Raw genomic sequence first — 19,517 nt, forward strand, 5'->3', positions numbered from 1 at the left:
ATTCTAACTGTTGCATGCTCCTAAACACAGGCCTCACCAAAACATTTAACAACAATGTTAAATCTTTGTTAAGCAACAGGAAAAGCCATCTTAAAAAACTCTGAGTTATGTTGTTAGAAACAGTGAACTCTCACCTGCCACATCTGTATGAACTTCCTAAGCTTCACAAATCAAATATCCCTATCAAACCTGTTGTTTCTTATACTAATGTTCCCATTTATAAAGCAGCAGATAAAGTTAACAATATTTTTTAAAAAGATAACTGGTTTTAAACCTAAGTATAGTATTAAAAATGCTCTGGAGCTTGTAGAGAAAATAAAAAATGTAGAGATACCAAATAACATCAAAATTGTTTCTTTTGATGTTTACAATCTGTTTATCAGTTGTGAACCTGCTAGTGAATGTAAACAAATTTTTCACAATTTAATGGATAAAGAAAAAGTAAACCCTGTTCATGGCCAGGAGTTAAAAACAATAATAATCTAATAACTACTTCAAATTTAATGACCAACTATCTAAACAGAATAATGGATTAGCTGCAAGTTCCTTCCATCTTCTTTACTTGCAGAAGTTTTCACAGATAACTGAGAAGTTGTTGTTTAGGTGATAAAAGTAATACAAAATATTGGTATAGATATGTTGACGATATGATTTATCTTTGAATAGGCCCTAAACATCAATTTGATAATTTTGAAACTTTTTAAATTCACAAAATAAATGTATTAAACTCATTATCAAATTTGGTGAAAATGAAAACTTTAGTTTTTTTGGATTTAAATATTATTATAAGTATTAGTATACACTCCTTCAAAATTTTCAAAAAGTGACTTAGTGTCCAAGACATCCAATATCTCACAGACTTGCTGTGTTCCATAGTTGGTTACAGAGGTTTATCATTGAACCCTTGTCATTCGAAGATCATGAAACTGAATTGAAAATAAAAAAAATAAATTGTTGCCAATAATGGTTATATCAGAATGTAATTGATAAATTGTTGCTTAAAAAATAAAAGTCAAAAACTTAAAATCAGTACACCCACATACTGTATCAAATTACAATAAAGATGGTTTGAGATACACCACATTGGAAAACCTTCTAACAAACTATAACACACTGAATGAAAAATCTATGGACTGGCTTTCTACTATACAAACAATTGAGGAAATATGTTGTGGAACAATTAAAATAAAATAGAAAAGCACAGTAACAGTAGTGTTTACTCATTATTATGTCAAGACTGCAATAATGTATACTTAAAGCAAACAAGACATTTTATAGAAATGAAAACTAAAGAACACTCGAGAATCTAAAAATGATAAGAAATGGATTCAATCTTTACATCCCATCTTATTCAAACTAAACACCAATTTGATCCATACAAAACTGCAAAATTTTACATACCTGTGAAAAAACGGTAAAAAATTAAATTGTCTGAAAATTTTTGAAATAAAAATAAGTCTAAACACAAATCCAGAAAAAAATTCTGAATGATGAAACCAACTTAAGCTCCTCATTACTCTCACAACTTGTCTCAAGTTGAATGTCAAGGTTACTTCTGGTCCTTTGGTTAGGCTATATAAAAGCCTGTTTACAAACCATTTAATTGGTACCTAATGATGACTGTACTGGCAAATTCATGGTTGTAAATAAATGAATTTTTATGAAATGTCCAGTTGTCTTTGTTTTATCTTCAATTATATAATTATAGAGTTCCACAATGTACTGATAGTTTTAAGTGTCCATCATATAAGAATTCTATATTTACAGAAAATCAAACAGATACTTGAAAAGAAGGATGGTTACTAGTTTTATGCCACATGTGATGCATAAAGCAGAGAATCTAAACAAAATGATTGAAAAGAAGGTTTATGCTACAGTGTCTATCAGATGATTTCTATCTTTACTAACTCACAGCCAACCTCCTCATATCACTTTTAGACCATTTATTGCAATTTCAAATGTGACTGTGATACGTGGCACTGTGGGCACAAAAAGTTTCAGCTGTAGTGGTCTCTTGCATGTAATAAATGTAAAGGCATTCACTTTTATGGCATAGGAAGTGGATGTGACAATGAATGCTAAACAATCCTCATATTTGCAATTGAAATAAATCAGAATATATCTCTTGTAACTCAACCATTTTATGTTACAAGATTACAGCTCATAAATGTGTACCAATCATTTTAGAATACAAATCATAATATCTGTTTGAAATGTTTTGTTTTGAACTTAATGATTATAAGTTCTTATTTTACTGTTAAAATCTGATAACTTAAAATGATTACCCCAGCAACTGAAATATCATAACTATTTAAAAAATTATTTTTACTTTAAAAACTGTAACTTGCAAAAAAATAACATTTGTTTGGTCAAATGTATGTTGTGTGTTACAAATCTGTTTGAAAAACATACTGATTTTCTAGAAGCATTTTCTGTGCATACCTTCCATCAGAGGGTCAAAAGGATGAAAGTCACAAGATGCAAAGACTAGACAGCATGCAGAAAGTAAGCTTTTTACCAATTCAACTGTATTATTTGCAGTCATCACAGACACCAATATGGAGCCTTGCATTATAACACTGCAGGATGAACAACCTTGTCAGTGTCATATGGCAGAATTCAGCATTGATGGCAGCAATGGAAGAATAAGTATTCATTAAGCACAAAACTACTATCACTTACAGATTCCATTTTCTAGTTGTACTGCATGCTATTTATGGTGGAACTATATAGCATATGGTGCTATAAACAGCAAGTGAATACTGACCTAATAACACTTCCACATTACCATTACAGTTACATTAACTTATATCAATTTTTACATTTACTTATATCAATATATTTCATAAAAAATATATAGAATAAAAACATGAGAGTACCTGAAGAAACAGCATGCTTAAACAGCAGTTCCACATTATGGTGTCTACCAGTCTGAGATGCCACATGAAGAGGGATGTTACCGTCAGTTTGAGTTTCATAAGCATTTACACCCCTAAAATAAAAAAATCTTACACTACCCTTGCTAATTTTACTACAAGGAGAACAAGTAAAAGCTCTAAGTTTAATACTCCATATTCATAAGACTGGGTAAAATATTTGTATTACTTTACCAATATACCTAAATATCACTTGGACCCAATTTTCTTAAAACTGCTAGTTTTGTGGTCAAAATATAAAATGAAAATAAGAATAAATATCACTGCAATCATTTTTTTCTTCATAGTGTTTCTTATTCTTCTACAGAAGTAAAAATGGCAAATTATTTTGCTTTGTCCTGAACATTATACACCTCTAGAACACATCTGTAGCTTTTCATTCACCAGCTTTGCCTACTTTTGATTGTAGAAAATTTCCAAATATCCAGCACTCTGTGTTTGTACAGTAATAAATAAATAACAAAAACAAACAATATAGTGAATGTGAATAGGGAAATTCAGTGGATATACTCTTGTAAGGTTTAATTGTAAAATGAGCTTTAAAACATCTTTCAAAATAACCATTATTTTCACCATTATTTGCTATTAAGGGAAATAATTGCAAAAAGTATACCAAGTGCAGTAGCAAATTATAGACTGAACACTGTAATACAAACATCCAGCAACTTTAGCTATCAGATACATACCTTTCAAAAATTTAATGATATATACTGATATGAATATATGAAAGTGTTTTATTTTGCTGTTTACAGGGTAACACCTACTGTTTAATTTGAAGCAGAATTTTAGCTTTTGTTTTCTAATCAAGTGTTGTTGGATTGATTTTCATGTGGGATGACAATGAATGATTAGACAAGAAACCTTTTCCCATTTCTGACTCATTTTAAAGTTCTTATAAAATATAAATTGATTGATTGATTTAGTGTTTTATGGCACAAAGCAGCGAGGCTATCTGTGCCAGACATTCGGTAAAAATGTAAAAAAAAATAAAAATAAAATAAATAAATGTAGTAATAGACAAAAATGGAAATGAAAGTAAAACAAAAAAGTATAAAACCAATGTTGACACCCAGTCTACAATGTTAAGAGAGAAGGCAGAGTATAAGAAGTTGTAAGGTATTTACTCTAGCAAAAAGGTAATGATCATAACCCGCCAGGAAGACTAACAGGTAAGTTCAAGAACCACCGTCAGTCGCCTGAAGTTGGTCTTTCCAGTCCTGGTTCCGGGTTATGTGTCATAGCAACCAGTATCAAAATGTAAAAGAATAGAAGTTTTAAAAGATACATAGCAAAATTGTAACAATGAGTAGCCAAATGTCCAGTAAAAAGATAAAGTCAAGTAAATGGAGTAAAATTTGTAAAAGTAAATGAAGGTAAAAACAAAACAGCAATTAAAACAGAAAATGGTGTAAAAACCAATGGTGACATCCAGTCTTCAAAGTTGTAAAATATTTACTCTAGCAAAATGGTAATGATCATAACTCACCAGGAAGACTAACAGGTAAGTTCAAGAACCACCGTCAGTCACCTGAAGTTGGTCTTTCCAGTCCTGGTTCCGGGTTATGTGTCATAGCAACCAGTATCAAAATGTAAAAGAATAGAAGTTTTAAAAGATACATAGCAAAATTGTAACAATGAGTAGCCAAATGTCCAGTAAAAAGATAAAGTCAAGTAAATGGAGTAAAATTTGTAAAAGTAATTGAAGATAAAAGCAAAACGGCAATTAAAACAGAAAATGGCGTAAAAACCAATGTTGACATCCAGTCAACAAAGTTGTAAAGGACTACCTGTAGCAGAATGGTAATGATCATAACCCGCCAGGAAGACTAACAGGTAAGTATAAAAACCACCGTCAGTCACCTGAAGTTGGTCTTTCCAGTCCAGGTTTCGGGTTATGAGTCAATATGGACAGTACTAAAAAGTAAAGTAGTAAATGTGTGAAATGATATACAGCAAAAGTATAATAACAACTCGCCAGGACGACTAACGAGCAGTTCAAACAGTAGCGTTAGTCACCTGAAGTTGGCCTTTCCAGTCCTGGTGTCGAGTTATTTAATGTTCTGGCCATTGTCCAATGTCAAATTGAATGAGAGAGATTAAAACTGTAAAAAAGGAACCACAATTAAAAGGTGTAATGAATAAATATGCAACACTTAAATGAGATTAAAAGATTAATGGCCATTAAAAATTAAAAACATTATCTAGGTGGACAGAGTCACCATCACCAATAACTCTGTCCAATGTTACAGACTGACCCTGGGAAAAAATATGTTTAAAATATTGCCATCGTTGAGAATTGTAACGATGGCAAGAAAGTAAAACGTGGCTGATAGTGATTTGAGTGTTACACAAACTACACATTGGTGCATCAGTTCCAGATAAAAGAAAATGATGAGTTAAAAAACAGTGACCAATGCGTAGCTTAGTGAGAACAACTTCCTCCTTCCGAACTTTACGAAAGCTAGATGGCCAAAGTCCAATTTTGGGTTTGATTTGAAAAAGTTTGTTGTCGCGTTGCTCACTCCAAGTGGACTGCCAGCTGGCACGGAGCCGAGCCTTGAAGATAACACCATAGTCTATGCACGGAATAGGCATAGGAGTGATGGTGCTGAAGCAGACATATTTAGCTGCCATGTCTGCAAGCTCGTTCCACGAATACCAACATGGCCTGGTATCCAGAAAACTGGATTGAAGTAGCTGCTAATGAGAAATGGGCCAGTCGGTTTCAAATATCAGCGAGAATAGGATGTGAGCTAACGTGTAGCGATTCCAAGGCAAGTATAGAACTAAGCGAATCAGTATAAATAGTGCAGTTGGAGTACTTCTCAGCTGCGATATGATCCAGGGCAAGAGATATGGCATACAGTTCAGCAGTGAACACAAAAGCTGTAGAAGGGATTCTGCGCGCAACTACTGACCCATAGCAAACCATAGCAGAGCCCACTGAGTTACTTGATTTGGAACCATCTGTATAAATGGGAACTGAATGATTGTTTGAAAGATATTCATTGAATAAAAGACGGTACTTCCAATCTGGAGTATCTGCTTTTTTTAGGTGACTGAAAGAAAGGTCACATTTGGGGGCTGTAATAAGCCATGGTGGGATAGGCCGACCTGTGGAATCTGCAATGTTATCCAGGACAGACCCAATTCATCCAATTGCGCCGGATCACGAAGGCCAAGCGGAGCAATGACAGATCGTCTGTTCTGAAAAAGTACTGCCCACGGAGGAAGGAAAACACATTTCCAGGTGAAATGCTTTGGTAAGGAATGAAATTTCGAAGTATATTGTAAAGATAGTTGCAAACGGCGAAGGTGTAGAGAAGGTTCATGAGATTCAATGTATATACTTTGAACTGGAGAGGTGCGGAAAGCCCCAGTGCAGAGTCAAAGTCCTTGGTGATGAATGGGGTCCAGCATCTTTAAGGCCGAGGGTCTGGCAGAGCTATAGACCATTGATCCATAATCGAGTTTCGATCTAATAAGAGCACGATATACCTTTAACATTGAACAGCGATCTGCCCCCCAACTGGTAGAAGAGAGAACACGGAGGATGTTCAGTGCTCTTGTGCATTTGACCCGAAGCTGCTTTAAGTGTGGTATAAAGGTCAGTTTATGATCAAAGATAAGCCCCAAGAACCTGGTCTCCGGGACCACTGGCAGCAAAACTTCACCGATATGAAGTTCAGGATCAGGGTGAATACCCGTCGGCGGCAAAAGTGCATGCATACAGTTTTGGAGAGAGAGAAATTAAAGCCGTTTGCCAGAGTCCACTTCCGTACACAATTGAGGGCAGTTTGTAGTTGCCGCTCAATATATCTCATGTTTGATGACTGACATGAGATGTGAAAGTCGTCGACATACAGCCCATTCGCAACAGTGAGAGGGAGGTGTTCAGTGATAGCATTTATCTTTATACTGAAGAGTGTAACACTCAATACACAGCCTTGAGGGACTCCAAGTTCCTGTACAAAAGAACGGAAAAGTGTCGAACCCACACGAACTTGGAATCTCATGTCCATTTAAAATGTTTTAATAAACATGGGTAGATGGCCACGTAACCCATATGTATGGAGGTCTCGCAAAACGCCATACCTCCATGTTGTGTCGTAAGCCTTCTCTATGTCAAAGAATATTGATACAAGATGTTGGCGGTTGAGAAAGGCTTCTCTGATAGATGTTTCAAGACGAATTAGGTGGTCTGTGGTGGAGTGCTGTCGACGGAACCCACACTGGGTGGGCGAGAGGAGGTTGTTTGATTCAAGGAACCAAACAAGACGAGCATTAACCATCCTTTCTACTGTCTTACAGAGACAGCTCGTCAAAGCAATTGGACGATAGTTTGAAGAAATCTTGGGATCTTTTGCTGGCTTACAGAAAGGTAAAATAATAGCCTGGCGCCAGGCATCAGGAAAAACATTCTCCTGCCAGATCCGGTTGAAAACAATCAGAAGGACATCAAGAGAAGCAGGAGATAGATGGTGCAGTATGTCATAATAAATATCATCAGGTCCAACAGACGTACTGGCAGACCGATGAAGGGCCATTTTTAGTTCCAACAGGGTAAACGGACAATTATAGTCAAAGAAACAGTCAGTTTGAAAGGAAAGAGGTGATCGCTCTGCCCGAGTCTTGATGGCCAGGAAGGTGGAGGAACAAGCAGAAGTGCTAGATACCCAGCAAAAGCTTTCACCTGGAGTGTTAGCGATGTTCCGAACATCAGTCACCTCCTGACCATCAGAGAGTAAGATCGAGAGGGGGACAGAATTGTAGTGCCCATTAACCTTTCGAATCCTGTCCCATATGATCTTGGAACTGGTGGTAGAACATATGCTGGTTGTGAACTTAATCCAAGATTCCTTCCGGCTTTGACGTCTTACCCACCTAGCATGTGCACGGGCCCATTGGAAAGCAACCCAGTTTGAAAGTGTGGGATATCTACAAAAAGTATCCCAGGCCCGCTTTTAAGCCTTCCGTGCTAAGTGGCAAGCAGGATTCCACCTCGGACGAGGATATCGTGGAAAACGTGTCGAGGTTTTAGGAATACACTGAGCAGCTGCATGTGTAATACAGTCAGTTACCGCTGCTACACAGTCGTCTATTGATGGCTGATTTACGATGGCAGGATCAAGTTCTGCGAGAGCAGTGAAAATGGACCAGTCTGCCTGATCCAGCTTCCACCAGGGTGCGCAGGTAGGGTGGCATCGACCACGGGCCAGTCTCTCTCAAAAGGATCGGAAAATGATCACTGCCTAGTGGATTACTGTCAACCCTCCAAGAAAAATGGAGTAAAGCAGTAAAGGACTGACTAGGTGCATGAAAGTAAGTGGAAGAACCAGTATTGAAAAGAGAAAGATTGTGATCAGAGAGCATCCGCTCTACAGATCGGCCACTCCCATCAATAATAGCACTTCCCCAGAGGGGATGATGTCCATTAAAATCCCCCTAGGATTAGAAATGGAGATGGCAACTGTTCAACGAGAGCATCAAGATCTGATTGATCATATATCTCTCCAGGGGACAGGTACAGAGAACAAACAGTGATGGTATGACCCAAGGAAACACGGATGGCTACAGCCTCCAAGGGTGTGTTGTGTGACAAAGACAGGGTGGGCTTGTGTTGATCAACCAACAGTGCCACCCCTCCATGTACTCGACCATCACACAACCTGTCATTTCTGTACAGAGAAAACTGCCGAATGGAGACAGTATCAGCAGTTTTGAGAAATGTTTCTTGTAAAGAAAGACAAACAGGATGGTAGGAAGCAATCAGCATTTTGATATCATCCAGATTAGAACATAAACCTCGACAGTTCCATTGTATCAAGGTGGCCATTTTTAAGAACGGGTTGGTGAAGTGGCTGGAGAACCCTTCGGTTTACGACCACATCTTTTTTCTTTACTGTCTTTAGTTGGAGGAGGTCTATCAACCTCCATGGATCCTGCTCTGGGTCGGGTGGGCAGGTTTTTGTTATTGGAAGGGGAATCCAGTGACTGAGGACGCAAACAAATAATTGTTTTGTCTCTTGTGGTGGGAAAAAAAGATGTATCAGAAGAAATGCCTGTATTTGAAACTGAAGGATGTGGATCTTGAGGTTTGTTGGAAGGTATGGGAGGAACAGAGATGGGTGTGGAAGTCGATTCATCAACCTTTTTAACCACGGAGGTCAAAAGGCTTTTCATTTGTTTTGAATACGATTCTCTTGGAGGCACAGAGAGATCTGTCTGCACTCCCACTGTAGTTGTGGAATGAAGTGCAGCAGCATATGTCCGAGATGGAGTTGTGGACAGCAATTTCCGAGCCTCAGGATAACTAATGTTATGTGTCGTTTTCAAACGCTGCACCTCTTTTTCCTCCAACCATTTTGGGCAAGAATGAAAGTAAGAGGGGTGAGAACCTTTGCAGTTTATGCAATGTGGGTTCATGTCACAGTCATAGGCACATGTCAGGGAACCACGACAAGATGTCTTTGAGTGGCCGAATCTCTGACATTGGAAACATCGAAGAGGGTTTGGTATGTATGGCCGAACCCTGCAAATGAGATAATCTGCCTTGATGGTGGCAGGTGCACATGGTGAAGTAAATGTTAAAACGAGGGTATTTGTTGGCAGTGTAACTCCATCTTTGTAAGTGGAGATCGCCTCACTGCAGAAACTCCTTGAGTGGAGAGACCAGCGAGAATCTCTGACTGGGAGCGTTCTTCAAATCCTTTCAACAATAACTCCTCGTGAAGAATTCAAGGTAGCATGGGGTGTAACCTCAATAGGTATATCCCCAATTGCCTTTGAATTCAAGAGGAGTTCACTGTGTTGGGATGTGGATGTTTCAACCAATATGTCACCAGATCGAAGTTTCTTTACTGACTTTGGAGAGCCAGCAAGTCCCTCTAGTCCCTTTTGAATAAAAAAAAGGGGACATTTGCCCTAAAGCTTTTCGAAAGAGAATGTAATATAAGAAAATGAGGTGCGTGTGTTACTGATGTTGAAGATTGCTGTTCTGAGCATTCAAGGCGTGGTCGCTACCCATTGACTGTTTTTTACAATTTTATTTAAATTTTTTAGAGGATCTATAGGAAAAGGAAAAAATTTCGGTACCCACTGACCCCACCCACCATGGAGACCTACAAGGGGACGCACTACAAAGTCATGCAAGGACAATGCAGCAACGCCAGGGTTTTGTGAGCACTATACCCAAACACCAGCATCAGGCACAATGTCCACAACACCTGTTGAGAACTTCCAACACTGGTACTTGGTTGACTCTAGCCCAAGTGGACCAGCAGATTGACCCAAGGGGGGCCACCCAAAGGCCGCCCGTCTACAGGAATTCGAGGCCAAAGTGGTGTGTTAGGGTTGGACCCCTCAACCACCAGGATCCTCTCCTCCCCTTCACAGGTCGACACGCACGGCAAACACGTGGGTGGATGTTTAGATCCCAGAGAAGGTAACCAGATAGAACAGAACCTTCCCTGGGAGGTCCCCTCACCACGTACAGGAATCCACACCGAGGGGTATAAAATATAAACAAACAAGTACATATACTCAAATGTACTTAGGAGCTTTTAGGGATCACACAGGAAAATTTTTTTCAGATGAGGAAAAGTAATGAAAGTGACTTTGCACACAGACTCAGTATATTCCTGGACAAATATTTATGTTAGTTTATTAATATACTTCATTAAAAATATTATTTTTGTATGTTCTTGACATTCTCAGAACATGTAGGTCCAAGAAGTCTTGATAAAAATGAAACAGGAACCCTATAGCCCGAGCGTTTTTGAAAGATGGACCTTTTGAAAGAGCTCGGGTTATAGGGTTTCTATTTCATTTTAATTTTTGTATATAAAAAACATAATGTTAAATGAAAAACTGTCAAATTCTGTGAAGATGTACATACTATACTGAAAGTCAGAAGTATTAAATATGTAAATGAGTGAAAAAAGATCACATGGTTGGTCAAATTGACTGAGCTCATGTGAGAGAGTTAAATAGTTGGTCTTGGTAAGGATAAATAGATATCTTCAGTGGAAACATACAGAAAGTGGGGAAAGGAAAATCATAGTGTTGTCTAACTGTTGCATATACTTTGTTCATCTGATTAAGTAGTCAGTAATTGACTTTAAATAACAACTAAGATAATTTTATTATGTATGTCCCTTTGAGCCATAAAAGTTAATAAAAATTAAAAAGTGTTCAACTTTAAACTGACCTTTTTATTGTAACCAAATAAAAAGTGCCTTCATACTTCAGTTTGTTTCATAGCCTACTTTTTAAAGAAATTATTTGTTAGTAATATGTCTATATTTCTTCATCCAGCTATACTGACTGTATAGTTACATAAAATACATGCATACACTGAAATCCAGTAACCTTTTATGATGATGATATCACTAACACTAGTGAAAGCCATAAACTGATCATTATTATCCCATATACAAACAATAGTTTTCTATATACTTTCATAAATGTTTTAATTCTTTACCTTGAAAGCAAAAGCTCCAAAGGTCCTGTACTTTTGCAAGCAGCAGCATAGTGGACTGGTCTCCACCCACCTTTATCTACTAAGTTATAGTCAGGAACAACTGATAAGAGTGAAGACAGGAACTTTGGATTTGGATTAACAGCTGCACAATGAAGTGGAGTAACCTGTAAAAATGGGTATTTTAACTAGAATTTCTAAATATGGTACCTACCTAATTATGTTTCACACAAAGACATTTACAGAGGAGCCAAGTAGTTAATTTAAGTATTCCAAAAAGAGAAAAAGACAGATGACTTTAGATCAAATAAACTTCATCAAGTCCAAACATTGATAACTTTCTATATGCATTCACTGTTTAAGCTTATTTCAAACATTGGTAACATTAATGACTGTTCATAAATTTAAAATAAATGTGAAGCATAGGCAGCAGAATGGAAGGCAACAGAGGGCATATACTCTCCAACTTTTATTCCAGTAGTGAAGTGTCTCTTTGAATGAAGAATAGATACATGTGTATAATTACCAGGGAAAATTACAGTAAGTAAAATGCCCCACACCTACAACCAACCACAAATTCAGGTACGTTCCACAGCTGTGATGTGAAGCAAGGAAACAATAACCAGTGAGTGACAATAGGAACTTCATTAAAGCAAACATGAGACACTGTCCAGTGAAGAAATTCTCTTGCAAACATCAAAACCAAATTTAAGAGTAGCAACAATACTCTATGGGATATTGCATGAAATATAAAGCAATGTCTACAGAAACATACATCTGAAGATGTTAAAAAAAACAAAAACATTCACAACAATACTTGCTATAAACCAAAAACTTGAGAAATTCCTTAGCTAACAAGGTACTTTTCATACCCTATTATACCACATATTTGTTTTCTTTGTAGTAAAAATATTTGGTTATGTTATTTGAAGCAACTATTTTCAGGCACACAACAAATATATTAATCCTAAATTCAAATAACAGAGGAAAAACAGTGAAGTAAAATAATACTTCTTGACTACTGCAACAAACATACATTATCTGTCTGTTAAACAGCTCTGTCAAAACACAGCAGAATGATTTAAAAACTTTCCTGCTTTATTTTTAAATTTAGATAATCATTAATTAACATTTATTAAACTTTACAATCACAATCACATTAATAATACACATAAAATTTATAATAAGAGGTAAAATGTACTAATATTACTTAAACAGACTTGTACCTTTAAATTTTCATGAGGCTTTTTTAAAACAGAAACAGCTCGAAACTTGTCTAGTGGCTCATCTTCATTCAAAAGTACCTGAGAAAGAGAGAGAAAATAAACATATATACATATATGATCACATTTGTTACACTGTTTTTGGAGTTATTTTAAAATTTTTTAAACTTATTTTATTAAAGTTTCTCATTGTATTCACTATCATATAACAGTACATCTCCTTCAGTCATGTGTAACGTGGTCGTGGGCTAACTTGTAGGCAGGCTGATTGGGTTGTTTTGACTTAGCCATCAGAGTTATGGGGTAATACTATCTGCTGTCACATGAAATATTTATTTGAAGTGAGGATGCAGTGGGTGAATGAAGCACACAGATACTAACTCAAGGCTTAACAGTTAAAACAAAGAGACTCAAGACTAAGACTTCCAGTAACACTTTTACTTAAGCCATCAAACATTTAATATTTACACTCATGTTTATCATAGGCAATCATTTTAACTCTATTAACATGCTGACTGATATTTATGAAAGAATGGCATTAAAAATACTTATAAAGAGCTTAGGCTAGACGTGGTGTTTCAACTAATGGTAAGAGACATCTTCTCTCCTTCTTCTTGAACAATCAGATCAGTTCAAATTGCTTGCTCAATTTTTGAAGATTTTTAATATTCTGATGTCTGTTCTAGGCCTGTTATACTAATTGTGGGGGGAGGGGAATTGTTGGCCCATTCATAGTACTATGGTATCAGGTGACTTCCTGTTTGTGATTTCTTATGCTCATTTTGTAATAATAACTTAAACTAATGCATCAACAAGTGGTCAGAATTTTTTCTTGTTTATGAACTCTAAACCTCATGAGTTACATTAGTTAATGAATTGCCATAGCTCATATTGTCACATCATCCTGCTATCCAAGGTTCTTCTTGGTTTCAACATCCAAGTTTGCTTAACCCCTTTTAGCCTGGATAGTGTCAATTCACTTGAACTCAAACATACAATGGACAGCTTCTCATCTTTAGTTTCTAGCTTGAATAACCCCTTTTAACCTTGATAGTGTCTATCTGCTCCAGTCTAAACAAATAGTGGATGTTTTTCAACAGCTTTCTCTGAATGTCTGTTTTAAATAACTGCTCTGTTGCCCTTGGTGGTGTCAGTTCTTCATAATCTAGATACTATTTGGTCATACGACGACAGCTTTCTTGGTATGTTCTAGGAGTTGTTATTGTTCTATAAACATCATTGCTTCATAAATATATTTTCTTTTACTTCATTACTTCCTGTTTATTGAAATAGTTATTCGAGGCATCCTGATGCCTCACACGAAACTTCTTGAAATAGTTTATATAATAAATTTTACAATTAAATGACAAGAACAAAGTACATTTTTGGACTTAGTTGCATTTATTTTTCTTTTTTATACCTCACAAACTAGAAATAACCTTTAAATTGGAATTAATAAAACCAGCCAATTTACAAATTACAAGTGGTGCCAGTGCATTAAATCCACATGAGAATGGAGAAAAATAGTTATCTGTGATGGGAAAAGAAGGTGAAACAGAAAAATCATGAACCCTATTGCAAATCTATGTACACATAGGAAAAAAAAAGTCAAGTTGGTGATTGCACAATGCATAATAAAAAAGTTTTTCCACTATCATATAAGCAAGAGTTCCATTATAGTACCATTTCTCAATCCATCTATATATCTTATAAAGTATAAACCACCTCTCAATAAGCTACAATCTAGTAACCAAGATTTTTCAATACACTTACATACTTTACAAACTGGAATGCTTTTTAGTAAACTGAAATCTATTAACCTTTTCAACATACTTACATATTGCACAAATTAGAATGCACTCTTTAACACAAAAGAATTTAATAAAAAAGACTTCCCAAATAACCTGCATACTTCCTAAACTAAAGTTACATAGAATCTATTGAGACTGTAAGCAAGTAAATAAAATTTCTCAATACACTTGCATATCTAACCAACTAAATTCAGTTTTAAAGTTACATGACACAGATTCTTCAAACAATCACTAAGTAAAAAACTTATAGTCATGATAATATCTCGATGATCTATAGCCAAAAACCTAATGAAATGTTAAAATATTTCTGATATAAGACACAAAGTCTAGAGCAATGTTGGAATACACACACACACACACACACACACACACACACACACACACACACATAAAGTCACAAAGTTCTGGTAATATTTCTGATATAAGACAATACACGTAATGTTGATATTTCTCTGGTGTTAAGATACAAAATCTATTATGAGATTTCAAACAAAAATATGCTAATACCAAGGGCACCCACTAATAAACCAGTAAATTCTAATCAATCTAAGTTTTGGTTTTATAATGTTGCATACTTCTGGTCAGACTAATATATCAATTTAGCTGTTTTAATTACTGGATTAACTTTTACTTAATCTATTTTAGTAATATATATCTCGTGTAAAACACAAAACCTAGAGTGATGTCAATATGACCCTAGTCTATGGCACAAAAATATACTGTTTATATTTCTATGGTATTAAATTCAAACATGCACTGATACCTCTGTGGTTTAAGACATGAAATCCCATATAATAATGTTGATAAATACATGGTCTTAGAAACAAAATCTACACCAATATTAATATCTACACATACTAATTTTTTCCATTCCAACTCTCATTTGAGATTAAAACAAATATTTATTCACATGTATTTTGCAGATAAAAGACAATTAGAACAATCATACAATTAAAAGTACATCTTCATAAAGAGAATGAAATGACTGAAATTCTAGTTATCAAGTATCATTAATCATTTATTAAGCTTAGATCAAAGCTATTGACTTCCTTCTGTATTACTGTAATCTAGTAAGCAAGACTTTTCAACACACTTATATACTGCCCAAACTACATACTTTTACCACAAGAAGCAAAGTTTCTGATTCTAAATGAATTTTCTGTTGACAGTTTAACCTTTTACTCACATCTCTGTGAAGTTTATTGAAGCCATGACCACCTTGCTCTAAACATTCCTTTATTAACTGACCAGCTAATTTATGATGTCCATGTCTTAAGGCTACAACAATATTTGGGTATAAGCTTTCACTCTGCAAAGAGATAATAAAATTAACAATATTTTAAAACTAAAATCTCAAGACACACACACACATATTTATATGAGAGATAACCAAGTATTCTAAAAATCTCAAACTCACTTAGGAAGCACACATGAAGAAAGAAGTAGTACATTGCTTTTTCAACATTATAAATGTTTAAAATGAAGTATTTTATATATCCCAGATATGATCTTGAAATATATTCTCTGTTATTGTCTTAACATGACAAAATCATTGTTTTTGTAATACGATATTAGCATTTTTAGTAGCAGCTTCAAACAAATACATAAAGGTTTCTGATTTATTTACAATAAAATACATGCTTTATAAAGGAAATAAAATAACAAGTACAATATATATTTATACCTTTATACACTAAAACTTAAATAAAAGTATATATTGTAGATATTTTGTCTTCTTTAATAAATGAAATAAAACATATGTAATAACAACTGCAACATATACACACACTCTAGAACTTTAGCAACAGTATGTATTATTTTTTGCCTATTTTAATACAAATGAAATTATTATTTTAATTCTAAAGTATATTTCTCAAGTGAGTATAACAAAATTTCTAAGTGAAATATTAATTTTGGAAACCTTTCATAATACTTCTGTTGTTGTTCTATAATAATTTTTTTATATTATACAAAAGAGATACAATATCCAAACTTTTTATTCATAACTAGCATTTATTTCATGACAATATATTATTTAAAAATATTTTTTGATAAAAAATTAAAAAAAACATGCAGTGAATAATTTTTTTAAATTAATCATGTGATAAAAATAACTACTGATATTCATAAAGGTAAATAATACTTACTTTTTCAGGTACATCACTGTGTAATGAATGTTGTTCACAGCAGATTATGTTTAAAGTGTCCAAAGAAACACCAGCAGAAAGTGCATCTTTAATTTTATTTTCATCAATCTCTACATGATTTCGCTCCATTGGTTCCTGTTGATTATAATTATGAAACTGATACTCTTTTCTGAATAATAATTCACCTTCACGATCAGTTAAACTATTTAACAGTGGTAGAACTGTACAAATATAAACTTAAAATTGTGTTTGGTAACCAAAACTTGTATTGATATTTCACATATTTTACAAATAATTTGTAGACTAAAATATATTAACAGAAGTTTTCCAAAAATTTAGTATTCTTGTCTGTTATCAATTACTTTATAACATAATTATTGTGTGTGTTTCTAAAAAAGAATAATTTCAGTAAAAGGTTGTGGTTTGGTTCTTAAATTTGGTGCAAAGCTACACGAAAGCTATATGTGCTTGTCATCCCTAATTTAGCAGTGCAAGACTGACGGGAAGGCAGATAGTCATCACCACCCACCTCCAACTCTTGAACTGCTCTTTTATGAATGAATAGTGGGATTGGCCTTCACTTAATAATGCCCCCATGGCTGAAAGAGCAAGTATGTTTGGCATGATGAGAATTTGAACTCGTGACCCTCAGATTACAATTTGAATTCCTTAACCACCTAGCCATGCCGGGCCAGCCCAATACAAGGGCATCAATGAAAAAATATATAAATTATTTAACCAAAGGAAAGTTTAAAATACTCTTTGTTTATCCTAATGACTTTTAATAAGAAAAGGAATTTTTTACCATTATTTACTACTAGATATGCTTAAGATATTAATTCTTATGAAAATAAAAATAATTTTGTTTTATCTAAACAATATTAAATAAAAAATTGAATATTATCATTAATGAAATTATTTTTATTTTCTCAACTGCACAGCATTCATGAAACTTATTAATCAAGAAAAATTAAACAACTATTTTAACACAAAAACGATCAGAAAAATTAATTTAAAATTATTCCTTTAATAAGTTTTATTACTTAGTATAATGAACAACTGTACAAGAACTCTATAAATGTTCTGATTTTAAAAAGAAATTCTAATTTAATATGATTCATAAAGCAATAATTTTTTTAAATATATAATAAATAAAGATGTCTACCTTCAAAAAAGCATCATTTCCTTCTCTAGAACCTCGACTGACTGATATTGGACGTACTGCATGACCAAGCATAGTTCTGTTATAGCTGTCAAATTATGCCACCAGGAATTTAAAACATATATATATACACCCTTAAAAGTATATTACATTAACAAAACAAATTTACATGGAATCAGTGTCTTTCTTTATTATATAAATTTCTTACTATAAAGAAAATTCTGGACTCAAGTGATATATTTTATAGCTTCCATTTATATTAAAAAAACATTTAATAGGTCTGTTAAAAAAAAGTTAAATATTTTGATCTGGACATATTGGGACATTTATTCACACAATTTCTTGCATTTAAAAAATATAATGTAGCTTCTAATATAAACAAATATAACCTCTTGATGGGCAATAAGAACTCTGTCATTATTCATAAACGTTTGAAAAATATGAAGTTATTTTTCTAGCACTGTGACACTCTTTATATAAAAACAGATCAGATACAGAATTTCATTAATCTTCAACACAAGAAACTTGTATATAAAATAGATTATCACTGAAATTGAAAATAATCACAACCATAAAACAGTAATTACAGACTGATCTAAATGAACATATAATAGTAATATATATATAGCAATTATAAACTGTAAAAAAAACTTAACCAAATGTTAAGCTGGATGAACATATGTTGGTAAAATACTAATTAATTAATCACAAACCTGCCAGTTTCTGCACTTGACAACAAAATCTCCTGAAAGGGAATGAGATTTTTGTGTTCAGCTGACAGTATCATCTTTATGGCCTTATGGTCCTCTTGGATCACAGCATAGGTCAATGCATCTTTACAAACATCTTTGCTCTGTTGTAACATGAACTGCAAGAAGACAGCAAAGAAAAACTGTGGAAAAAATGAATCTTATTTACAGTACTACAATAGTGACTTTTCATGTTACTTTAAAATATATTTCATTTTCGTCATTTAAACAATTTTTTTGTTTAACATCAAATGTCATCTAAATTACTTTGAAAAACTTTCTGTTTACTACAGTGAAAAAAATGTTTGATAGCATTTATCAAACTACTAGTTTTGCAAACGTAACTTCATGAAGAAAAAAAATCATGGAAAACAGTCCATAAACCTATTACCGAACAAATATGTTCCTTGTCAGACAACAACATCTGGAGCAGACAATGGTCCTTCAATCGAACTGCTCTGATGAGCAATTTACTGTAAGTTACAGAAGACACAAAGGGTAGAGGTTTCCTAATATAACAGAAACAAAACACAAGTTAAAGTGGCAAATATGTTAAATAAATTTGATCTATATATGAAACTTTAATATACTTGTGAAAATCATTTTTAAGAAGCAAATTAAATATCAAAACTTCACATGAGTAAAGCTTAAATTTCTATTATTATCCTCTCTTTAAAAGTTGGTGAGCTACTAGAATAAAAGAAGCTTCATGAGATTACAAATATAAAAACATACCCCAAAACACTTTTATTTTAAATAATTATTTTCAATAATATATTCATTTTTTTTTCATATGTTTTGGTTATTTTGGCAAAACAATTTGTACTTGTTACAATTCCTATTCCACAGAAAATTATCTGAATTGGTAGGAAGACATATATCAACTTTAGATACACTTTCAAACATATGACTACATATTTAATAAATGCATTTACCATTACATTACAGTTTCGAATATTCCACTGTTAAAGGGTAGAATAAATAAAAACAAGTGAAAGTTGTGTTTGTGA

At 34.0% G+C, this 19,517-nt stretch overlaps 1 protein-coding gene across 1 annotated transcript in view; it reads right to left on the reverse strand.

Annotated features, from left to right (window-relative positions):
* The window catches only part of LOC143223966 (poly [ADP-ribose] polymerase tankyrase-like), a 177,741-nt gene that overhangs the window by 102,271 nt on the left and 55,953 nt on the right, over window positions 1–19,517 (reverse strand). The window contains 8 exon segments of the mRNA XM_076452436.1: window positions 2,880–2,992; window positions 11,419–11,582; window positions 12,642–12,719; window positions 15,636–15,758; window positions 16,597–16,731; window positions 17,762–17,846; window positions 18,472–18,650; window positions 18,899–19,016. Coding sequence (XP_076308551.1) covers window positions 2,880–2,992; window positions 11,419–11,582; window positions 12,642–12,719; window positions 15,636–15,758; window positions 16,597–16,731; window positions 17,762–17,846; window positions 18,472–18,650; window positions 18,899–19,016 — 995 coding nt within the window.

Source organism: Tachypleus tridentatus, chromosome 8 (genome assembly GCF_004210375.1).
Source record: "Tachypleus tridentatus isolate NWPU-2018 chromosome 8, ASM421037v1, whole genome shotgun sequence".
Lineage (NCBI taxonomy): Eukaryota > Metazoa > Arthropoda > Merostomata > Xiphosura > Limulidae > Tachypleus > Tachypleus tridentatus.